The following is a 25,663-nucleotide window of genomic DNA, read 5'->3' as shown; positions in this document are numbered from 1 at the left end:
AATATCCACTTAACTCCTCATAATTTGTGTAAATATCCACTTTATCTCCTATAATTTTTGTATTTATCTGTGCAGTCCTCTTATGGTTTTGTACAAGCTGGCTAAGTCATTGTTTAATTTAGTATTTAAGTAAAAGCAATATTGGTATTTCAACTAATTATGACATTACATAGACTATTTTTCTTTAAATTTTTAATTTACATAAAATTGTAGAGAGGTGAAATGAATATTTTAAAATGTTAGAATATAATATGGTTATAGATGAAACTACGAGAGAGTTATTAATAGTTTACCCATGATTTCAAATGTTCTTGCACTTTTGTAAAAGGTATGTACCTCAATCACGTCGTCCAAATATTTCCAGTGACCGCAAGTACCGACTTTATCTGAGGGAGAAAAGTTGTTCCACAACTTTGAAAAAACAAAAAAGCTAGGGGAGGGGTTGACTAATGAAGATCAAACTTTAAGAAGTTAGACCACAGGTGCAAGCTTTTCCCATAAACCCTATCTGCTTTCAAATTTTATTATCCTTTGACCACATGTGCAATTTCCACTTTTTGGTCACTGGTGCCCCAATTGTGTACTGAAACTTGGCAACAGAGGATGTGCTCCTAAACTAGGCATGTTGCATCTTATTTATAGCAAGGTAAATACAGAACAGTAACACTTAATAGAGGGATTAGAACTGGCTCAAAAAATACCTTAAGGGATAACCAGCGAATGAGAGTAAACCTTGGGGAGGCTTACTGCAATAAACTTAAGTAAGGTCAAATCCTATGGAAACTGATGGAATCGGAAACTTCACCGTTTTCCATCGTTCTTTGCCACAGTTTTTGAGGTTGTGAGCCAATCAGCACAGAACACAGCCTGAATCTGTTGCTTCCCCCAAGAGAAAGTGAACCAAGAATTCCTAAAACTTTAACACCTGAAAATATGAAGAATGAGCTGGTCTTTGTTGCAGCACCAGGAAGAGGTCATATTGTTTCCGAGATCGAATTTGCAAAGCGCCTATCTGAAGTTGACCGAGGAATATCAGTAACTGTACTACTCATGAAGTCATCATCACTAGATCTTGATTCCTTCATTCAAGAATTGGCTGCCTCTGTTAGTAGCTCTAATATACAATTCATCAGCTTACCTAAGGTAGATCCACCACCTTCCGAATTGAAGAGTTCAAATGAGAGCTACTTTGCTGCTTACATAGAGAAGCATAAGTGTCTTGTCAAAGATGCAATAATTAACCATGTTCTGCCCAAATCAGGAACTCACCTTGCAGGGTTAGTGATTGATTTATTTTGCAGTTCAATGATTGATGTAGCGAATGAGCTTGGTATTCCTTCTTATGTCTTCTGCACCTCAAGTGCTGCGTTTCTTGGCCTTGTTCTTTACCTCCCAATTCGTCATTCCCTGATTGGAACTGAATTTAGCATCTCTGATCCCGATTCCAGCATTTGCTAACCTTGTACCCTCTGGAGTTTTACCATCTTTTCTGTTCAATAAACATGGTGGTTATTCGTCATTCATAAGTCATGGTACGCGGTTTCAAAAGGCAAAAGGATTCATCATAAACACATTTGCAGAATTAGAATCCCATGCCATTAATTTTCTAACATCAGATAAGGAATCACCTCAAGTTTACACAGTTGGACCTGTGATAAACCTTGACATAACAAAAAAGCTTTCTGAGTCTGATCGAAAGATTATGAAATGGCTTGATGATCAGCCCTCGTCGTCTGTGGTTTTTCTCTGCTTTGGAAGCATTGGAGGTTTTGAGCCACCCCAGTTAGCAGAAATAGCAATTGCTCTAAAGCAGAGTGGACATAGATTCTTGTGGTCTGTCCAGCCTTCACCACCAAAAGACTTCACTGCAAAACCAAAAGTCTACGCCAATTTTTCAGATGTTCTGCCAAAAGGGTTTCTGGAAAGGACGAAGGATAGAGGACTGGTGTGTGGTTGGGCACCACAAGTGGAGATTTTGAGACATCATGCAGTTGGAGGCTTTGTTTCTCATTGTGGTTGGAATTCTATCCTGGAAAGCTTGTGGAATGGTGTACCTATTGCAACATGGCCTGTTTATGGTGAGCAGCAATCTAATGCATTTCAGTTGGTGAAGGATCTGGAACTAGCTGTAGAATTGACATTGGATTACCGCTTTGAAAACTCTGATGAGATTGTAGTGGCAGATAAAATAGAGAAAGCCATTAACTGGTTAATGGATTCTGAAAATCCAGTAAGACAGAGGGTCAAAGATTTAGGAGAAAAGGGTAGAAAGGCATTGATGGATGGTGGCTCCTCATTAATCTCGTTTGGGCGCTTTATTGCAGATATTTCTGTGAACAGATTATGAACAACCAACTAATGCTCTGAGTCAAGCTTCAAGTTAGGTGGTTTAGTTTGTTTTGGTGATAGCAGTCCATCATCAGATCTAATGTTCTTGGTATTGATTGTCTTCTTCACTAACTGTTGTCAACTCAGTTAAAAATTACTACTATTATCTAGACTTTGCATTGTTTAATTTGTAACATCACTATTACAGGCATTACTGGTAACATTTCTTTACTTCCCAACAATTCCATATAAGGAAATTAAGTTGCAGGAAATCCACTCACTGTCTGGTTTTTGCACTTTGTGCTTTAGAAATCAACAGTATGTCTGATTTCTTTTCCTTATGATTGCAGTCCCACTGGACTGCTTGGATCCATGGAGAAATATGTTGGTGTGATACATGATATCATATACCTCTAGTATCACATCCATTGAAGCCTAAACTTCATTAAATGACAAGCTACATAATCCAATTATAGGAAGCAAGGAAGGTCGTCAAAGAAAAAAAGTGCACTTTCAAGCCCTCGAGTTGTTGAGATGCCTAGTATGGAAACAAACTCTTGTTATTGGGTGACTAAAAAATTTGGAGATCTACCAAGAAATGTATGCTGGAAAAATAGTATGCTGCTGAAGTGTGGCAAATCAGCCCTTGGCTCTCGTAGAAAGAGTTTGAGTTGGATTAGATATGTTTCGGTACAATACAAGTGCCCTATGAACACCCGTTAAATAAACCATTTGTTTATTTTAACGACTCCAAGTTAAGTTATTATTATGTATATAGTCAAATGCAGAAATAATAAGGTCTCAAGTGGATTGGGAGTTAGTGGCTTTATGACTATCTATTTGAAAATTTAGGATAAATTGGTGCAAAGGTTAACTTATGCCTTGCTTAAGATCAAACATTCGTGTTTAACTAGCAATGAGCACAGATCCTCTATAATCTACTCTATTGCTTTTCATGGTCCTATCATGCATCTTCTTAGGCCAATCTGAACCGTTAATTTCAAGATAAAAAAAATTAAAATAGACTCAAATTGGACTGAAGGGATGCAATCAGATTTGGACCGTGATAAATACATATAGGGATGGCAATTGCGGGCATCCGCCCCGCGGGGCCTAATGGGGTGGGGGTAGGGCAGGGCGGGGCAAGGGAATTTTTTCCCCCTGTTTAGAAACGGGGCTCCTCTGCCCTGATCCCCATCCCGCCACCCGTTAAAAAAATTAATACATATATAAGTACATATATATGTATGTATATAATTATTATATAATATTTAATTTAATTAGTTACAAATTTATAATAATATTATTATTAGTTATATATATTATATATTGTATATTAGTATATGTAATTGATATTATCAATTATACATGTCTACTAATAGAAATTATTAATTAGTTATAATAAATTTACTAATATATTTATACTAAATTCCTAATTACACTTGATACAACAACACTTTTTTGTCAACAAAAATACAATAATGATTTAGTGATTGTATTTGTATCAAAAGTGAAAATTTGACTATTTTAGTTGTATTTGTTTCATCATATTGGATTGTATTCAAATAGTTTTTGTTTGATTATTTTTATGAGTTTCAATTGTGAAATTACAATAGATAATAATTTTGAGATGTATTGATATGTTAGTACTTGATTATTTGTTAAAATTTGACTATAATAAAATTATACAACAAATTTTTATTAGTCCCGCGATAGGGGTGGCAATCGGGTCGAATTCGGGTTGGCGGGTCGGATTGAGATCCGGGTATAACAGAAAACCCGCTGACCCGAACCTGACCCACCAACCCGAAACGGGTCAGGATACCTGACACGAACCCGAAAATTTCGGGTTGGCGGGTTAGCGAGTCAACCCGAAATGACCCGAAACTTAATTTTAATTTATTAATTTATCACTGTAATTTCTAATAAAATCAATTTCTCACAAAATTAATTACATAATCAAGTAATAAAAATTTAAATAAATAATTCCAAACCAAATCTAAATTAAATTAAACACCGTAAAAGTGTTTTATCCCAAACCAAATATAAAATAAATTATAACAGTATAACAGTAAAAAATAATATAATATATTATTTGTTCAAATATAATAATTTCAACTTCACACAAGTTAAATAAATTCATTTAGGATTAAGTAATTAATGCCTTTGAAAAAAAACAATAACTTAGTTTAGTTAGATAAAATAATTTTTATGTTTATTAAATTATTTTTAATTCGTAAACGGGTCATATCGGGTCATAACGGGTCATATCGGGTCATATCAGGTCACCTACGGGTTGACCCGAAATCGACCTGTTTTCTTTTCGGGTTCATCGGGTTCGACCCGATTCTGACCCAAACCCTCGAAACCTCAACTCAAACCCATTAATTTCGTATTAGGTTCATGTCGTGTTTTTGGGTCGTGTCGGAAATTGCCACCCCTATCCTGCGAGAGATGGGAGGCGGGGGTGGGACCGTTGCCATCCCTAAATACAGAAACATCGAATCTATTTGAATGTACACTCACTATATATGACTCTCATTTAAATACTTTCCTAATTTAACATTGCTATCTACTATTACTCTTGTTTAGCCACTTTTCTAATGTAACATACATTTGTCACACAAATCCTTTTTAAATTAGTGTTTTTCTAGCAGATGCCTATTAGCCACTCGTTAACATATTTAAAATTCATTCAATTAATATTCACTTAACATCATATATATACACATACTAACAACCTCCTTTGCATTTAATTTATACCTTCCTGATACGATTTTCGATACGCCAAGACAAATCAAGAACGTTGACCACAAGCCTGGATCTAGAATTGAGATTCAATGTTTAGGATGGATATTCTTAATCAATCTTGGATCGCTCAAGAAAGATTAAAATGGGTATAACAACACCACAATTAGGGATGGCAATGGGGCGGGTGACCGGCGGGCACCCGCCCCGCGGGGGACTGTCGGGGCGGGGGGTGGGGCGGGGGCTGGGGCGGGGACGGGGGGTAATTTTATTCCCCCGTTTAAAACCGGGGCGGGGGACGGGGGTACATTCCCCCGCCCCATCCCCCGCCCCGTCCCCCGCATTAAAAAAAAAATATATATATATATATATATATATATACATATACACATATACACGTGTATATACACATATACACGTACCAGGCAACCCTAAATTTCATCCTCACTGGGCATCTCTTTTGCCATCTTCCTGTTTTTCTTAAGCCCATCAGGAAGAAGCTTGAGCAACTTGCGCTGCTTACGCCTTCTTTATTTCCCTCTTCCTCTTCCGCTGCTCCTCCCCCGTCGTGCTCCTCTTCTTGCTCGCGTTCCTCGCCGACTCCCTAAGCGTCCTCACCTGCTTCCAATTCCTCCCCAACACGTTCCGGCTGGAGCACCTGGGCAGACCTCACTTGGATGCTGCTCTGTAATTGTGAGGACCAGATTGAATGTGGGGCCAGATTGAAGTTTGAGATTGTGACCAGATCAATTCCATTAATGTGGGACCAGATTGAAGTTTGAGATTGTGAGGCTTGAGGAAGCTGTAAGTGGCAAAGCTCTGTAATTCTAGATTTGTTTCCAAAACCTGTGCCTTTCATTTTGGACGGGAACGGGGTGTTTAAAAATTTTGTCCCGTTGTTTCTGGTCTTTTCCTTTGACTTGGGTTGGTTCATTTGGGCATTTTTTTTTATGGGTAGATTGAGAACTCTAACTGATGGAGTTTGATTGGTTGTTTCATTTGGCTTTGGTTAATCATGATTCATGCGTGACTTGGCCTGGAACTTCAGAGTGCATATTTCACTTCAAATAATTAGAGCACAAATATTTTACTTAAAAATTTTGTCCTGTTGTTTCTATTAGTTCTGGTCTTCTTCAAATAATTAGGGGAAAAGGCTTTGCAGGACAAATATTATACTTGTTTTTTATTATTGGTTTTTATATTGTACACTGTGTTTTTTTTGGTAGTTCAGTTGCTGAATATTCTTTGAAATATGTGAAAAATGAATGGATAATTTGACTCTGCTGCCACCGTAGAAAACCCATATGAAATATCAAAGCATATGAAACGGGGGACCGCGGGGGACCGTGGGGGAAATGGGGCGGGGGCGGGGCGGGGGTGGGGGGCAAGGGGCGGGGGATGGGGCGGGGGACGGGGGGAGTAAGTTCACAATGGGGCGGGGGATGGGGGAAGGCTCCCCCGCCCCACCCCCGCCCCATTGCCATCCCTAACCACAATCAAGATGATTACTTGATTGATAAGTCGGAAATCACCTTAGGACTACTCTAAAATTCTCAAGGTTGGCTTTCACAAGCCAAGAAAGTTCTTTCTCACAAGAAAGAAATCTGAAAATTTCTCTAATTCTTATTCCATGTCTAATAATAAAAATGTAAAAGAACGTGAAACTTATTTATAGTCTTTACAAGACTCAAAAACCTAACTCTAGTCCAGCTTAAGCTAATAAAACCTAACTCTAAATCGGCTCAATTATTGTCAACATGACCTTAGCCGCGTATTTCCATCAAACTAATGACTTGAGTTAACTCTTAACTAACACTAGTTATCCAACTAATATTGCTGGAATTAACTCAAACAAATGACACTAAGAAAACACTCAAATATGATGACTTGATAACAATTATAACTAACATAAACACACTAAAACTAAGGAAGGGATGCGGGTTTGTTGAGCTTCAATGGATCAACCAAACGTATGACTTGAACATCATTGATCCCATGTTCTCACCATTCCCTTCCTCTTGAAAGCAATTTGCCCACAAATCAATATATTGGAAAGAATGTAACAGCTCAGGCAACACCTTTGTGAGAACATACCAAGTTGCATGTTGACAGGGTGTCGAGCCTGTGCAATAATAATTACCTACTCAAGAAAAATACAAATTTTGTATATAGCGGTGAGCAGGGTCGAATCCACAGGGACTGGGGATAATTCGTTTCTTCCAGAGTTCAGTGCATGAGGGATTTTTGAAAAATATAAAATAACTAATTAACTAACTAATGAAACAACTAATAGAAATAAACAGGAATTAATCAATAACCAATACGACTCTAGCCAAAGGTGCAACTTTTCAGACACGGTCCATTCAACTGATCATCGATACAGAGATAATTCAATTACTCATTACTAGATTGGTTATAGTTGTCATACACGCGATGAACAACCAGCCTTTCCTTAATTTCTCGATAGTCAAGGTACGACCGTTAACTACTTCCCTAACCAAGAAATAACCCTAGGTACGACCATAGGATTTAATTACTCGATTGCATTAATAATTAGAAAAGCCCAACCCTAACCAACAAACACGCTACGAGGGTTTGTTTAAATTAGATCATACGTTTCCCTAACATGAAACCAATCACGCTAGTCGCCACTGGTATTAATCAATTGAACAATTACGGATTCAATCAATTAATTTGGCATTAGATCATTAAGTTAATTCGAATATCGGGCCCTTGACATTCAAATAACATAACAAGCATAAGCAATTAAATCAGGAAACGCACAAATACCAATAAATAAAAGAAATAAGTAAAATAATTAGATCTCACAGATGTTCGGAACCGAGTTCTCAAATTGATCTTCGACTAGAAAAAATGAATTAGTTCATCTTCATGGAGGAAATCCCATGCAAAATTGCAGAAGTAATTGCGGCCATTGTCACCGAAATTGAGATAAGGAAAAACGATAAAGTAAGAACAACGGGAAAAACTCCCAATTCCCAAAGATAAAGCAGCGACCCGTGAATAATTGCCCGACCAAAGGAAAAGAATTGTTTCCTAATCTAAAACAAATTGCCTCACTTCTCTCCGTGGTCCCGCCGGATAAGGAACAAGCAACTGCCAAAGCTTCCTACGTTTCTTTCCTTCCAAAGCTAAAAATGACTCAATACCCCCTAGTTGTTTTTGCCAAATTAAGAGAAAAGGGTACCAAAGGTGGGACCCTGCCGAATTCCTTCTTGTGGGCCACGTTGATAGAGCTTTGCAGAAGACTCCCACGTGTGAAGTAATTTGCTTCAGAAAGTCCCTCTTTTTTTTGTAATTTTCTGTTCCATTCCCTGAAATTAGGTCCAGATACCAAATATAAGTAGATATTAATAATTAAAACAATATTTGGTAAGGACAAAGGGGAAAATTAACAATAAAATTACTAACAATTAACACCCTATCACATGTCGCTTATGTAGTTGCAAGAAGCACACAAGTAAAGTCTTCAACAAAGGTATGAACCAATGCGCACGAAGCTGGTTATAGAGCCACTTTGCTCTTTGTCCCTTATAACCATTTTCCATAAGCGCTCGAATCAGCCTTTTGGAATGGTTTGTGAAATCTGAACCTATGCAAGGAGTCACCCAATAAGTATTTGTAGATGTGAAATCACTCGAAAATTTACCATTTGCATCTACTAGTTAAGGATCTTCATAACAATACTCAATTAGGCTAGCAAACCCCCAAATCTGGTTGTGCAAAGTTGTAAAATCCACCACTAGTTGTTGTTTAGCCGTCACAACTTGCACAGGTGGAACAAGACAAAAATGGAAAGCTTTAAAATCTGCAAATAAGAGACAAATTTCATCATGTAAAGACCAAAAAATTGACAATGAAAGTATGGAACATCATTATCTAAATAATATGGAAGTTTAGAACAAAACTCAAGTGTAGTTACGCCTTTGAAATGACATTTGGCTTATCAACAAGTAAACTAACCCTAGATGAGAGATTAATTATATGTTGATAGCAACAAGAAACAACACTTAAGACGTAAACTCCATGAAAGCTCTTTAACTCTCCAATGAATATAGGAATGGAACAATTTAAGATTAATGCGATTACACTTTGCTTAACCTACACAAAATAAGAAACACTAACCAAAGCAAAGTTAATATCGTTAGTAAAACCATAAGCTCTCCTCACATCCTTAGATTTTGCAATAAATATTTGCTTTCTCTCATTTATTTCCACTATGGCCGATTCACTTGTAGGATTTTCTCCACTCAACTCTTTTGAATGTTCACTCTCTTTTTCTTTGTCACTTCTCTCGATTTTTACCTCATGCCCCACAATCTCATTATCACGCTCAACTCAGTAGAAATTTTTGGAACCTAGACATGACTCTACCTGATTGTGTTTGTTGCTGGAAATTTTGGAAGCTAATCCAAATGGCTTTGGATTCAATCCTAAGAAGCAAGCTACTGTTTTAGGATGTTTTCTAAGTATATTTTGGATTTGCAGTTGGAAAAAGTAAACCAAACCCAACAAGGAATAAAAGTCCTGAATTTGGAAACAAATTTCAAGTCAACTTTGGTTTTCCAAATTTGTCTTCTTGTTTCTAAACTCTAGGTTGTGATCCGATTGTGTTTCCCTTTTTTTTTACTGATCAGATTCTTTTTCCTTTCTTTTCTTTTCACTTCGGATCACCAAATTTTAAGAAACAAGAATGCCGCAACTTCAAGTTCAAGAAAATGAACTTAGGATTTTCAAAAGTTCAAGATTTGGAAACTTTGATTCAAAATTCTCAAGAAACCCTACTTTGCCACTCAAGAACTTCAAGATTTTCATGAAATTGTTCAAGAAAGTTCAAGAAATTCAAGATTTTAGGTCTAGAAATTCAGAACTACAAGTACTTCCAATCAACAAGAGAACCAGCCATAGATTACATTTGAAACACAAGGAAAATAGCCACGGATTATCTAAGAAAAGAGGTACAACCAGAAATTTTTTGTTATTTTTGACTCTAGACAACACAAGACTCCACGAAACAAAACAATCAAACACGAAACAAGACAAAACATGATTTGAACAAAGAAACAACACACGGACAGTAAGGGAAGAAACACGGACAACTAAAAAAGATGCAAACCCTAGCGACTCAACACAAGGTACTTCGGACAAACTTTGACACAAACAAGACAAGATACAGAAACGGACAAAAATACAAAACAAGACATGAATGGGACTACACAAATTCCAACAACAAGGTTGAAACAAACGAAACCCTAGCAAGAAACCTAACGACACAAGCAAAACAAACGCAGACAAATTTGAAACAAGGAAAACTTAAGAAGACAACAAGAAAATAAACAAAACAAAAAATGATATAATGTTGATACCTCCAACTAACTCTGATACCAACTAATACGATTCTCGATACGTCAAAACGAATCAAAAACGTGAACCACAAAGCCGGATCTAGAATTGAGGCTCAACATTTGGGATGGATGTCCTTAATCAATCTTGGACCGCTCAAGAAAGATTAAGATGGTAGAACGACGCCACAATCGAAGCAATTATGATTGATAAGTTGAAGATCATCTTAGGTCTACTCTAAAATTCTCAAGGTCGGCTTTCACAAGCCAAAAGAGTTCTTTCTCACAAGAAAGAAATTTGAAATTTTCTCAAATTCTTATTCTATGTCTAATAATAAAAACATAAAAAAAAAACTTAAGACTTATTTATAGCCTTTACAAGACTCTGAAATCTAACTCTAGTTCGGCTAAAGCTAATAAAACCTAACTAGGGCTGCAAACGAGTCGAGTCGAGTCGAGTTTTGATCTAATCGAACCGAGCCTCGACATAATTTCATTGAACTCGAGTTCGAGCTCGAGCTTGACGAGCTGACAATTTCGAGCTCGAAAAAAATAAAAAATAATTATTTTATTTTTTAAAAAATAAATAAAATAATATTTTTTCTTAATAAATAATAAAATATTAAGGATATATATGTAATTTTACTATTAAAATTTAAAATATATATATACTTAAAATAAAAAATATATATATATATACTTAAAATAAAAATATATATATATATATATATATATATATACTCGAGCTCGCGAGCTTAATATTTTGAACTCGAGTTCGAGCTCAATTTCGATTCGAGCCGACTCGAACTCGACTCGAGCTCAATTCGAGCGGCTCGCGAGCGGCTCGATTCTCGCGAGCGGCTCGATTCGTTTGCAGCCCTAAACTTAACTCTAAATTGGCTCAACTATGGTCAACATGACCTTAGCCGTGTATTTCCATCAAACTAACGACTCAAGTTAACTCTTAACTAACACGTGTGTTTGGACAGGAGATTATTTGTCCAAATATATTTGCTTACATCACCATTATAATTTTCAATACACTTTTTTATCTTCCCAATTATTTTTTTATCTCACATACATCACATCACAAAAAGTGCTACAGTAAAAATATTTCAAATAATTTACAATCCAAACACTAGTATCCAACGAATATTGCTAGAATTAACTCAAACAAACGACACTAAGAAAATGCTCAAACATGATGAGTTACTAGCAGTTATAACTAACATAAACACACTAAAACTAAGGAAGGGATGCGGGTTTGTTGAGCTTCAATGGATCAACCAAACGTATGATTTGAACATTGTTGATCCCATGTTCTCATCATTTCCTAACTTATCTTATCTATCTTCTCTCATATATTTACTTTTTCTAATTAATTTTATATTTTTAAATAAAAAAATATGATACATGAAGTATACGTTGAAGTAAAAAAAAAAAAAAAAGTATACGTTGAAGTATATGTTAACGAATGCCCATTTGGATAGAACCGTCATTCAGTGACAACAACTACCCTACTCAAACCTGCTGTGGTAGGTATAGGGGTTGAGATCAGGACATGGTCACATGACACAACAGAATCATGGGCACTAAAGGACAGAAGTCATGGAACCAAAAACATGGACGCGGCTGCAGCAATCAGATTAGTGTTATGCAAAGCGTTGCATAGGGGATGGCGCAACATCAAAGTAAGGGTCCAAAACAAAGAAGTGCTGAGACAAATATTGCTTGGGAAAGCGTTGGATGGCAGGTTAACAATGATCTTAGAGGACATATTTTGTTTAAAGCCATTGTTTCGAATGTGCTCTTTTTGTTTAGATAAGAATGATGATAGTTCTGCTAGTGCTAATGCTAGCTTATATGCCTTAGGCATTTTATTGGATGAGGAAGCATCACTTCCTCTGTGTTTTTGAACACAAGTTGTACAGCTTAACGAGCCGTTGCTCGACATGTAAACTCTTTTACTAGATCTATGAAAGTCTACTAACGTTTCAGAAAAAAAAAAAAAAAGATAGAACCGTCATTAGACAAACCCTTAAAAATAACCTAATTTTGGCCAATGTTATGCCAAAACTTGCCCACCACAAGGCTATTAAATGATAAGTTATTCATGCTCGAAAATAGGGTTAATTCCACTTTGTCCCCTCAAACTTTGGGCGATTACCCACTTCAGTCCCTTAACTTCAAAATGGGACACTTAAATCCCTAAACTTATGAATTGCTCCCAGTTAAGGAAAATTGTTGACAGAATCCTGATTGCCGTTGGTGGTCGAAGTGCGTGGCAAACACTGTCCTTTGACTGAGGGCAACAATGAAAATTCACAAAAAATCACATATATAGATTAAAAAAAAATGGTGAAATATGGAGGGAAAGTTTCCCTCCATGCTACCCACTTCAGATGGATAATGTAGACCCGATCCAAATCATAAAAGGGCACTTCAGGTCGGTATGCTGAGAGACCCAAGCTGTCATTCTGCTATCCACAGGGCAGGAAGAAGAAAAGGAGAACCCAACGCATGGTTCAACAAACAAAGAGAAATGGTGAGGCAATTTTGTGATTGTGGAAAGCAAACATTGATGATGACATCATGGACTGCCATGAACCCAGGAAGAAGGTTTTGTCGATGTGCCAAGTACAGAGTAAGGGAAATTAGGGTTTTGTGTTTATACTTGTTTTTTATTTTGGGTTTGTATGAATTGCAGCCACCTAATCTTGTCTGCAAACATAATGTTCTTGTCAAACTAGGAACAAGGAGGCTGCATATACTGGGATTGGGTTGATCCTGAGATGTGTCAAAGGTCAAAAGAAATAATACCTGGACTGCTAAGGTCGATGAACAAGATGGAAGCTGAGTTGGATAGGTTGAAAGAAAATTCAAGGTGCCAACAATCGAAAGTAAGGAAGCTAAGGATGTACTTGATTATCCACTGGGTTGCCATTGTCATGTGGTTGTTTTTGTTCAAATCTGGGGGAGAAGGTCCAAAATGAGTTGTAGAAGAAGCAACCGCTTATGCCGGACTGCCCGTTTTGTTTGCTCAAATATGGGACCACCTTTGTCTGTCATTGCTAAGTAGTGGACCTTTTGAGTGGTGCAGGAAGGAAATTCTTGCTTTTGCTGACTATGTAATTACCAGCACTTTCAGAATCCCGCTTGCGGGTTTCAGCGTTTTATGCTGTCGGGATGTTAACCATCTTGCTTGTGAACATGTGCTACATTGCTTTGAATTTTTGTGACAGGTGAAAGCTTTGTCTGATGAATGTATTTGTGAAATGACCTGAGTGGTGGTAGATGGGTTAATTGGGTCGGTCGCGTTACCCAATTATTTATATCCATAAGTAAAATTTTAAGATTCGCATACCCATCTATTCATGGCCGGTATGGGTAAATGTAGTTCAATAGAAATGTCAAAAAACGAGTTTGACAACCCAATTGCTCGTTTACAACCTATTTATTCTAACTTTTTACAAATTCGTCTAAATTAATTTTGAAAACTTAACTGCCAATTTATACAACCCTTTTTTTTAACTGTCATTAATTTAAATATTGACTTATAATGCCCAAAAAGCCTAATTACCAATTTTTTCTTCTCGCTATCAAATATAATATTAACCCGCATGCGAGGTAACAATGAAATAGTAAAAAGACAGAAACCCGCTTGCGGGTTTCAGCGTTATTATGCAGGCGGGATTTTAACCTGCTTGCTTGTGAACATGTACCACATTGCTTTGAATTTTTGTGACAGGACGAAAGCTTTGTCTGATGAATGTATTTGTGAAATGACCTGAGTGGTGGTAGATGGGTTAATTGGGTCGGTTGCGTTATCCAATTATTTTTATCCATATTTTTATCCTAATTACCAATTTTTTCTTCTCGCCATAAAATATAACATTAACCCGCATGCGAGGTAACGTTGAAGTAGGAAAAACACAGAATCCCGCTTGCGGGTTTCAGCGTTATTATACAGTCGGGATTTTAACCATCTTGCTTGTGAACATGTACCACATTGTTTTGAATTTTTGTGACTGGTGAAAGCTTTGTCTGATGAATGTATTTGTGAAATGACCTGAGTGGTGGTAGATGGGTTTTAAATGTATTGTATCAAATTTAGGGATATAGTGGACCTGCTATGTCCCATAATTGTGAACGTTGGACCTGCTATGTAATCAGAATTTGTTGTTTAGGGATTTTAGTGTCCCAATTTGTAAAGTTTATTGCAAGTAATCTATGTCACATTAACAACAGCAATCAACTCAGAACATAAAATTTTCAGCAAAAACCTTTGATCATTCAACAAATCATCCAATACATAATAGCAATACCAGGAATGACAAAAATTCCACATTAACAGCCTCTAAATTTCACCCATCTGGACTAGCAAGACAAAGGCTATATGAGTTCCACAACAGAGGCTACCAAAAACAGAGGCTAACAAAAATTCCATATTAACAAAAAAATTCTTAGTTCCAATGGACTATATGAGTTGAACAAAAGTTCGCCACATCTGGACTAGCAAAACAGAGGCTTTTACTGCCCAATTTGATTGTATCTGCAAAATAAAAAAGGCTATATGCCTGTACAATTCTCTTTTGCTTTCCATTGTTTCGCTGCGGACGCGGACGCTTTTTCTCTCACATTGACTCGCTTTCTTCCCATTCTTGCAATCTTCAGTGTTTTTCAGCAACAATCATTCGGATTTTTACACACTTTGGTTTTACCCCTCCTCTCTATTTTTTCATCCAAGACAGAGGAAAGAAACGACCACTCTCTGACTGTTTCGCACTTTCCCTTCTCTGGAATTTGTCTTTGTTTGTCCTTAATTTACGACCCAAATTTACGTTTATGTCCTTATCATTTTCAGTAACAATATTCCCCCATCTTCATTAACGGAGAGTGTTTGCCACGCACTTCGACCACCAACGGCAATCAGGATTCTGTCAACAATTTTCCTTAACTGGGAGCAATTCATAAGTTTAGGGATTTAAGTGTCCCATTTTGAAGTTAAGGGACTGAAGTGGGTAATCGCCCAAAGTTTGAGGGGACAAAGTGGAATTAACCCTCGAAAATAAGAACCTGTCTCCAATCCAGGACGCCTACACTGCGGGGCTCAGTGTCGTGGTGTGGATTTTACTTGCCACCAGACTGCTAAAAAACTACAGTTGCAAGATCTGATTGTCTGAAATTCGCCCAGACAAAAGAACTTTTACTACTATGAGATGAACCCAAGGCCCAAAATCAGATCACCTCCTCCCAATTCCAAATCCCCCTTCTTCAATGTTTTACCCAATTCTTCTTCCTCCTCCTCCCACAAGATGCCACGCAAATCCTTTATCAAACCCACCCTAACCTTGGCTTCCCTCCTCTCCTTCTCCCTCTTTGCCCTCTACTTCGCTTTCTCCTCCCCCAATTTCTACCTCCAGCAGAAAATTCATGATGGTTACGGCGATGATAAGGCGAACAAGGTGAAGGTTTACGTGTACGATTTGCCCAGGAAGTTTACTTACGGGGTGATTGAGAGATACGAGAAGTCCCGGGGAGGTGAGGCTAAAACCGACGATGCGTTGCTCAAGTATCCCGGCCACCAGCATTCTGCCGAGTGGTACTTGTTTAGGGACTTGAATCGGCCGAGTCGTGACCGAGTTGACTCGGCTGTTGCTCGGGTTTATGATCCTGACCAGGCTGATCTTTTTTACGTCCCGTTCTTCTCGTCACTCAGTCTCGTGGTTAACTTGAATCGGCCGGGGACTCTGGGTGCGGCGGCTCCGTCGTTGTATAGTGATGAGGAAATGCAGGTGGTTTTTTTTTTTAGTGCTGTTTTACTATTGAGTTGAATTTAATTGAGTTTCTTGACTTGCAGAGGAGATTAAGTTGAAATGTCTATGTAATGTTTTTTGCTTTTGGCTTGATTTTGTGAAAGTTTTTTTTTTTCGATATTTATTCTTCCATTGACCGTTTTTAAGAGGGTAGATTTGTTATCTTAGTAATCTTAATTGAACTACTGGCTGTTTTTGTTGGAAGAAATATGCATTCTTAGTCGTCTTATGTAAACTCTTCAGCTTATTCCAGTTTAATCATGATTCTTTTAGTTTATCTAATCGAGCTATTTATAGCCTGAGTTTGCACCATTTTATCTGAATGATTGGCTGTTTGTCAGGGATTGTCGGGTACACAGTATAATCGCTGTTAAATTTGCTGTTAAATTTTGCACGCATTTAGTTCATTTTAAAAGGTGACGGCATTGAATTGAGGCAACCATGACATTGAATGGACCAACAACATGGAGTTTTCACTATCTATCTTCAAACTTGTACTTGAATGCTTATGCTGGACCTAACATGTGCAACATTTTTTTTTATTTCTGAATTTCTAGGTTCTATTTTGTCGACTTTTAGTTGATAATTTTGGTTTTTTTCCTGCTTCTAGAGATATTGACTCAGCAGTAGTATGTCTTCCACTGAATTATTAGCTCAAATGGAGATAAGCATTGAATTGGTTCTATTGGGTTGCATTTTATCTTCTGGATTTTTTTTTGTGCCAATAAATGCTTATTTGTTCTTCTTCATTGATTTTTCTTTTTAAGTCCTTCTGTAATCTGATGTTTATTTTATTGTTGTTACAGGAATCTTTAATAGAGTGGTTGGAAAATCAGGAGTATTGGAAGAGGAATAATGGGTGGGACCATGTGTTTATATGTCAGGATCCTAATGCTTTGTACAAGGTGGTGGATAGGGTGAAGAATGGGGTGTTGTTAGTTTCAGACTTTGGGAGATTGACACACAATCAGGGATCACTTGTGAAAGATGTGATTTTGCCGTACTCACATCGAATTAATTCATATTTAGGCAATATTGGGGTTGAGAATCGTGATAAACTGCTTTTCTTTATGGGGAACAGATATCGAAAGGAGGTAACTTCTTTACAGTTGTTTTTCAAAAGGTTTCATATTGTATTTCCTGTACTACCACCTATTCTGAAGACAGAAAATAGATTTTTTGATTTAGACGGATCTTTTGTTTATAGACTGCTATTACATGTAGCAAGCTTGAGTGAAGTAGACTAGCTATTGTTGCACTTGCTTGGAATGAGTTAGCAGATTGATAAGTATCTTTTGTGTTGATTAATCTGAGTGGTCACCGTGAAACTGAATTTATCGCTGAAAATCAACACATGATTTGTGGTGCATTTTCAGAATATCTCCAACAAGGTTCAGCTTACCTGATGTGTGGTAGTTATGGTTGTTGAGCTTCTATTTAGTAGAAGTCCCAAGGTAAAGCCTTTTTTCAGTAGATTTTTTATGACATTCTACAATTTGTTTGTGCTTATTATCCGCACCATGATGCAAAAAGTTTCTGGAAACCAGAAGGTGTAACATTTGTTTTGCTGATTTTGTACTTTAGAATCCATGCTTCAGGGAGTGGAGAAGTACTCTTGTAGGTCAAAGATTCTTCCTATTTCAACACTAATGAAACACATACTTTTTGGTCTTCATATCTATTTTCCGTTAACCACTCTGAATTCCTCTGTATTGTTTCAAGTTCAATTGTTCCAATTGATGCATCGCTTATTTGGTTCACTGAAAGATAATCCATGTCGCTTCAAGTGAATATTTCACCTTATAAATGTCAGAAGAACAAGATTCTTTCAGTATTTAATACGAAAGAAGATTTTGGGCTAATTACCATATTTTCTTTGCTTTACATTTGACTACATAATAATGCATACCCGACTAAATTTCTAGTTTTGCTTTAATCTAAATTGTTAAGTTGTGAAGTTTTCAGGCTTCTATGGTCCATTGCTTTCATATAAGAGAATTTTGAATCCTATCATCTCAGCTTTGGTTAATTTTGGATGTAAAATTTACGCTACTTAAAGATGTTATCCAATGCATATGGGAAAATATATCCCGTGGAGGGAGGTGGTTTATTATTTTCTCGTATGGTAAAAATTTAGTTGGAGAAGAATGCAAAGTGTTGCCTAACATTTTATATGTAGTTATAACATATATGCATAAACTCTCTCATAAAGCTTTAATTAGTCAGTCGAAACATAAATAGGACAAATTTATCTGAAAAGAATTAGCAATCCAAAACTATTGGTTGCATGACACATTATTCTGTGGGTGTTAATTGCATCTTATTTGGTCTGTGTTCATGAGTAGCCCTTAGATTTGGATCTATATCTTCGTAATTAAGTTGGTAATCTTTTTAAACTTTAAAATCTTCCGATAGTGGCATTCTTTTACTCTTCTAGGGACCCTTTTGAATTTTATACATCTACATAATATCATATGAGGAAAGCTCATTTGCTCCAACTAAATAAATTAACCATGGTTGACCCATGACTTTAACAATAGGATGGTAAATTTTTACTTCATAAGTACTTTGTCCATCAATTAAATAGCCAGATCCACCAGTTTAACACATATAACTTAAAGCTTGGATGAAGTCAGATATAGACTGATGCTCATTACCTGAGAATGACCATTCACATCTTTGCAACTCTATATCTCCCTTGCCCTCTTCTTGAACCAGAATGGGAACTTGAGTCTTCCAAATTAGTCGTTGCAACTTTCATGGTAGCTGCTACTTTGCATACAAGATTCTAGTGTGGGATTTGGAGTTGGTGATGCCAAATTCTGCTCCTTGTGGACCCTAGTGTTTGTAAGAGGTCTATGGCTCATTAATAACCAACTCCAATTGAAAAGAAGTTCATGTCCAATGAAGGATGCAAAGTTCCTTTGTTTAGTACTGTAGACTTTTGCTAATTTTCATTGCTCATGCAATAGTTATCTGCATGTTGTGTGGTTTTTTTTTCGTTTCCATTTCTTTTGATAAAGTCATGTCGGTTGATTAGCGTTTGCTAAGCTTCCAATATTGCAATTCCAGGGGGGAAAGGTCCGTGACTTGCTGTTCCAACTGCTTGAGAATGAAGAAGATGTTATCATAAAACACGGTGCACAGTCCAGAGAATCTCGCAGAGAGGCAACAAGAGGGATGCACACTTCAAAGTTCTGTTTGCATCCAGCGGGTGATACTCCATCAGCTTGTCGGCTTTTTGATGCTATTGTGAGCTTGTGTATACCTGTTGTTGTAAGCGACTATATCGAGTTGCCTTTTGAAGATGTCATAGACTACAGGAAAGTTGCAATTTTTGTCGATACAAATACCGCTGTGCAGCCAGGATACTTAGTGAAATTGCTCAGGACAGTAAGCACAGAGAGGATTTTGGAATTTCAACGGAATTTGAAGAAGGTACTCCCGCTCTGTCCCTCTCTCTCGCTCTCTCTCTATCATAAGTAAAGAAAAACCTGTGGCAGAAGGAGAAAGGGAAATTAAAATTGATACACCTGTTTAATGTCATAATGCGTTCCGTCATTAATTACCGCCAAAAGATGAAAGCAAGAAGAAAATATAGAGAACAGATATGCAAAGTACAAAATCTGCCCTCAGTATTTTGTTTAGAGATTTGCTGAATAAATAGGCTAGAGTGACATACTTTTGTGTAAATTGTGCAAAACTTGTTCTCAAAGTTATTTCTCTTTCAGGTTAAGCATTACTTTGAATACGAAGATCCAAATGGGACAGTGAAAGAAATCTGGCGCCAAGTATCACAGAAGCTACCCCTGGTTAATCTGATGAAGAACCGTGACAAACGGCTTGTGAAGAGGGATTTGACAGAACCAGATTGTTCTTGTCTTTGTTCAAACCAGTCAGGAATCCAGACGACACTATGATTATTGCCTATTGGCGAATTGCGTCACTGGAATTGTGGCAACTGTACATCAGCACGGAAGCACCGCCTCTCATATGGTCAGGGGAGTGACTATTCTTTTCCGGAGACTGATCTAGTTATCCTGTCTGATTCGTTCATTCTTTCTCCGCTGTCACTCCGGTCACAAAACTAGAAGGGTCTCATCAAATGTATTATGCCTGATATTTTTGTCCTTTTCGCAAAATGTTGAGTTAATAGAAGCAGGAATTAGTTGTTTATGTAAAGAAATGAGTTGTACATTATGACATTAAAAACCACAGCAATTAAATCAATTTGGCCTTGATAATTATTTCTAAGTCATTGTGTAATTCATAAGTTTTCTGGGGCAAGGATCCGGGTAACAGTTGGCCCAGTGCAGTAGTCGACTTTCTGATGCAAACATTTGAGTGCTCTTCCATTGCCGTTGCCCTCCTTTCTGTTACCCATCTCTTAGATAGCTGATCTATCTTTGTTTTGAAGGATGTGGGCATTGGGATGGGATGGGATGAGATCATGAGAGGGGTGGGCATTGGGCTAAGTTATGGCCCCTCAAGGTGCTGTATGTTTGTATTCACTGCTAGACCTAAATTTTGTAAAAACATCAGGTATTGATTGATAGAAGTCACAACCAAATGCAAAGAAACATGAAAAAGATAAGTTCAAAAATCGGGAGGTGCTTGATGTCAACACGACTGCATGAGATGTAATTATGAGTTGTGAGTTCATAGCTCAAAAGTCAGAATGGATTAGAATATGTGGTTTGCAGCAAAGAGGAAAACTAAGAGTGACAAGCAGTTGAACCTACGTTACGAAAAACACAAAGTAAAAGCTGGAGATAGATGAGTGCTTCTGCAGAGAACTTGAAAAGCACTCAACCATCTTTATCTGTGAGAAAGCTGGCCGGACTAATGCGTTATGGCTTAATAACAAAGAAAAGTTAATTTAAGGAAGATCATTGTTGGATGGGATGAGCAGAGTATCCCATTAAGCATCTAAAGTTTCACATAGACAAGCAAATTCAGATGGATACTCTTGCAAACAAGAAAATACAAGATAAAACTGTCACAATCGGGATACTCTTTTCTTGTGCTCTTTTGGGATCAAAAGAAAGGACCATTGTGTTACAAGGAGGGAGGAAAAGATCACAAAAGGAAAAAAAGATGTCAAAGCATATGAACCTGATCTCAGCCTGGTGGCCATGCCATCTGCCTTCCACCAAGTACGTGCAAGTGCAGATGGTAGACGGATTGACCTGTATATAAGAAGAAGCAAGTCAAAAAATTTTGCATGAGGGAGCAAATGTTGTGATTGGTAAGAAAAAAGCAGTTTGGACTTAAAACCATGCCTTTTAGACTTCCATTTGCTCAGGTTAGAAGATGTAGAGAGCCAATTTTCTCTTCACTGAATTGGCACTAGTGTACTTGTTCCAATTAAAACACACACACAGAAAAAGCAAAATTATAAATGACACTTACATGCTGTTGGCCCACTATTAATAACAACACGAAAACCATCGACAATGCCTTCTTTTTCGGCCACAATTTTGGCTGCATAGAGAAGCTCACCCAGTATTTCTCCATGTCTTTTTTCAGCCTGCCAAAGTGTTGGAACTCAGCCAATGAATCTTTTGTTCACTACATAAACATTCCACCACATACAATGAATTCATGAATTTCTTTGAGTGAAAATACGAGTTATGTCAACAAAAGGGGCAACTTAATGTTAAGCATGACACTGAATGTAGTCACTATCAAGCCTAGAATGACTTGAATCTATAGAAATGTATAATTTAGGAAATCTAGCTTGTCAAGCGACGATAAATATCTGATTAAGGTAAACATGCCTGCCGATATGTTGCCTCCTGGCACTAATAGGAAGTCATTCTTTGCGCCTTTTACATGCATACATGCAAACACATACAGAACTAATAGATAACCAAACAACATACAAATTCTACACCATGGGAAGACCAGAATGACATTCCTAATAAGTAATTGCAGAAGATATTTTCCAAAGATTGGGATACCAGCAAATACGCCGCATATCTTATGATCTCTGGGATCATACATTGAGCTGTCTCCTGGATAAAAATATAAATCTGAAAAATGTCCACGAATGCTTGGCATGTAGTAAATGGGTTTTGGTGAACCAATTCCATGTTATCCTGTTGTTATATTGTACAAAGAGAATTTTTTTTCTATTCTTGCCCTGCAACTAATTTCTGTATTTCGTTTGTATTTCTCTTCCAATGAAGCAATCAGCATGGCAGCAACCCTTAACAATTTCCAGAATCTAGGCCTGTATTATCACTTCATTATTTCTTCAAGAAAGTAAAACAGTAGTATTCTTGTATACTTCATCAAATACCAAGCAAAATGTATATCTTAAAATAAGCAGCAAAAGTCCTTTTGTTGAAACGACAGATGAAAGAGAAGGAAAGAAAAATTACCTTGCCAAGCTGTGTTAACCCATCCCTTGATTTTGGTATGACTAAAACATGCACTGGAGCCTGTGGGTTGATATCTCGAAATGCCAGAACCTTGTCATCCTCATATACTATGGTGGAAGGAATTTCCTTTGCAATAATCTTGTCATATCTGATGAAGAACCATAACCAAAGAATGACAGATGGCAACAGATTTTAGCATCAATTTAGAATGTGTGGACACTAAAAGCCAAGGAAATTTCCTTAACAAACATTTGTTTCTTCTTTCTACATCTTTAGACATGAGAATGAAAGAATAGATATGTTAACTTCATCCTTGTTAAGATATCTGTGGTGTAGCTGATATGAATCATATTAATTGAGTTCATCAAGAAATAGATTTTTTCAGCATTATAGAACAGGAATTGTCCATTCATGTTCTTGAAAACTACTTTCCTTTTTCAGACATGGTAAACCAGATGTTATACAACCACGAAACATCTGTTTAATGCTTTGTTTTCTGGTTTCTAAAAATAAAAAACTGACACTATCTGAAACATTATAACTGGTTTTGTTAGCTCTAAGAACACTGACAAGAGAGCAATAATTTTCGCAAAAGTCTCCAACAGATTTCACTTTGCCAACCATTCTGTTATACAGGGCCAAAATCTAAAACAGATGCATTAGTTTCTTATAACCTTCTCCAAAACTCTACCTAAAGTAACCTACAATTAATTGCTTCATTCTTTAGTCCACTTTTTTATTTTTCTTCTGCCCTGGACAAGTCTAGCATTGGTAGACATAATAAGGTCAAGCACATAAAAGAAGCATGTAGCATTCAGCTTCATGCTCTATTCTCCAATTCTAGAATGTATCCGAGGCATTTAACTGAAATAGATATGGTTATGAAGACGACAAAAAAGAAATACTTTAAATTGATATAGAAGAAGAATACATGGTTGGTCCTCCAGTATCAGCATCTGCTGCAGCTACTCGAGCAGAAGTTTCTTCATCATTTGTGGCACCGGTAGAGGACATGGTTCTTCCAAATGCCAAACCAAAAGAAAAAACAAAAAAGTCAAACGAAAGAATGCTTCTACAGTGAAGATGCATCAAAAGTTAGTCACATTCAACTCGGAATTGAAGAGTACTAACACTCCCATTAAAGACACACGAGCAAAATTCAGAAAACTGAAGTCAGAATTCAATTGATACTCAATTCACATTCAACTCAGCTAAATGTGAACTCCCTTCTATCCATAACTACTCCAAGTTATCCAAATTATCCATTATTAGACCAACAATCTCATAACAGCATCAAACTTCAGATGATAAAATGCAAAAGCTTCACGCTCCGGCTGCAACCATATAAATAGACGACAACGGCTGTTAATATAAAGCAATATTTTAATTCTGCATTCTTGACCTTGGTAAGTCCCATGGGGCTAAATTCCACATGTTTTTGCTTGCCTTTTCTTTTCTTCCCCAGATAACAGAACCCATTCTATCTTTTTCCATCCCCTCCCTCCCTTCTTTCCTTCACCCCCCCCCCCCCCCCCGCCCAAGACTGCATTGCTCCAGACAACAAAAATATGCTATTATCTATTAAGTACATGAAAAATGGTCTAAAAACAAGGCATTTCCCACCACAACTTCTTTTACAGCATAAAAAAAATAATAAAAGGGGAATTTAATGGAAAGAATTAATCTTGCCAGTGGGTTCTCGTACCTGCGAAAGCTAAAAGGGGGGCGATGAAATAGAGGAAGGCTTCTTATTGGGATGGAATTGGAAGCTTTGACAAAAGCCAGAGCTCTTATAGTCAGAGGGCCACTGTAGAATCCATTTAAAATCAAGAAAGCAAAAAAAACCAAATATTAATAAAGAGCAGGGAATGGATAGAGATACTTTGGGGTTCTTCAAGCATTAAGAGCCTTACCGGAACAGGAAGAGGGAGTTCATGGCAGCCACCATGGTTGGGACTCAGTGGACTTGGAAGTTGGATGCACCAAAACACTGAAACTGTTTAGTAGGACTAGTTTTTAGATTTTGAAGAGAAGGGGGGCTCTTTAGGTAAAAATTGCGCATATGGATATGGATTTTCCTGAATTTTCATTTTACTCCTTAATGAGTTCTCTGTTCGTGAATTATACCCATACAGAATGTTGAACGCTCAATAGGCCACACTAGGTTGACAGTGGGAGCCAATTTATCTCGATAAAAGCTCAAGGTAGGTTTGTTAATTAATAGAACTAAATGAAAATATTTTTTGATTTTTTATTATCACTTTGATGGGGTCAAAATGATATTTACCTATAAATAAGAAATCAAGATAGATTTGTCAATTTATAGAACTAAATCACAATATTGCTCAATTTTTTTATTATCTTTTTTTCTCAATTTTTTTGTTATCAGTTTGACGAGGCTAAAATAATATTTACTTATAACTGAGTCAAACTATTCCAAACTTTGATTGACAAAAAACTTATTGACCTTGATTTGAATAGTATTTCAATCACATTCAAATGTAATTTTAAGCACCCTCACAAAATGAACCAAACTTGAGCTACTTTCGAATTGGAGTCGATTGGCTTATTTATCGCTTTAGGCCTCTATTGACAAGGAGTAGGGGCATAATAACAAAATAAGTTATTTAGTTTTAAAAATGTTGTCGAAGTATTAATTATACACAAACCATTCCCTTTAATACTTATAAGAGAAGGGGATTTAAACTCTTGACCTCTATAGAGCAAACACTCAATCATTGAGCATATGTAATTTCAATTTTTGTGTAAATAAGAAGACTATTTTCTTTTTAACTTTTCGTGCTTAACTGTAACAAAATCCATCATATTATAGAAAATAATATTGAAAGGAAAAAACATTTAAGAAATTGAGTATCTAATCTTCTACATTATTAAGCACATAAGTTTATCATTCCCTATAACTACCATCATAAAAAGAAATCACTATTATGATTGCTTTACATGAAATGATTAAATCATGAAATTTAAACTTCTTGATATTAGGATTCATATGCTACATCAT

The 25,663-nt window shown here is 36.9% G+C and overlaps 2 protein-coding genes and 1 pseudogene across 2 annotated transcripts; 2 read left to right on the top strand and 1 right to left on the bottom strand.

The window, feature by feature from the left end:
- The first annotated feature begins 721 nt into the window (after positions 1-721).
- On the top strand, positions 722-2,551 carry LOC113749870 (annotated as a pseudogene).
- Positions 2,552-15,547: 12,996 nt separating this feature from the next.
- Positions 15,548-20,509, top strand: LOC113749261 (probable arabinosyltransferase ARAD1). Its single transcript, XM_027292950.1, has 4 exons — positions 15,548-16,234; positions 17,062-17,349; positions 19,328-19,693; positions 19,987-20,509. Exons 1-4 carry the CDS (start codon positions 15,659-15,661, stop codon positions 20,173-20,175), a joined length of 1,419 nt encoding a protein of 472 aa, XP_027148751.1. The 5' UTR covers positions 15,548-15,658; the 3' UTR covers positions 20,176-20,509.
- A 599-nt stretch (positions 20,510-21,108) lies between these two features.
- On the bottom strand, positions 21,109-24,642 carry LOC113749262 (14 kDa zinc-binding protein-like). The gene is made up of 6 exons (XM_027292951.1): positions 24,555-24,642; positions 24,347-24,448; positions 23,573-23,659; positions 22,642-22,789; positions 21,668-21,785; positions 21,109-21,444 (listed from the first exon to the last, which is right to left on the bottom strand). The coding sequence occupies exons 1-6, from the start codon at positions 24,587-24,589 to the stop codon at positions 21,377-21,379; spliced, it is 558 nt and encodes a 185-aa protein (XP_027148752.1). The 5' UTR covers positions 24,590-24,642; the 3' UTR covers positions 21,109-21,376.
- Between the last annotated feature and the right edge of the window lie 1,021 nt (positions 24,643-25,663).

The sequence above is a fragment of the Coffea eugenioides genome, chromosome 10 (genome assembly GCF_003713205.1).
Source record: "Coffea eugenioides isolate CCC68of chromosome 10, Ceug_1.0, whole genome shotgun sequence".
Classification (NCBI taxonomy): Eukaryota; Viridiplantae; Streptophyta; class Magnoliopsida; order Gentianales; family Rubiaceae; genus Coffea; species Coffea eugenioides.
The sequence above is the reverse complement of the archived record's forward strand: the minus strand, read 5'-3'. Positions and strand labels throughout refer to the sequence as shown.

Bases quoted from the DNA above. Each gene is read 5' to 3' on its own strand.
- LOC113749262 (XM_027292951.1), bottom strand. From the start codon at position 24,589: ATGGTGGCTGCCATGAACTCCCTCTTCCTGTTCCG. The intron at 22,790-23,572 runs GTATTCTTCTTC...GTTCTTCATCAG, and splicing joins GATACTGGAGGACCAACCAT to ATATGACAAGATTATTGCAA. The intron at 21,445-21,667 runs GTAAGTGTCATT...TCTTATATACAG, and splicing joins TAATAGTGGGCCAACAGCAT to GTCAATCCGTCTACCATCTG.
- LOC113749261 (XM_027292950.1), top strand. From the start codon at position 15,659: ATGAACCCAAGGCCCAAAATCAGATCACCTCCTCCCAATTCCAAATCC. The intron at 16,235-17,061 runs GTGGTTTTTTTT...TTGTTGTTACAG, and splicing joins ATAGTGATGAGGAAATGCAG to GAATCTTTAATAGAGTGGTT. The intron at 19,694-19,986 runs GTACTCCCGCTC...TTTCTCTTTCAG, and splicing joins TTCAACGGAATTTGAAGAAG to GTTAAGCATTACTTTGAATA.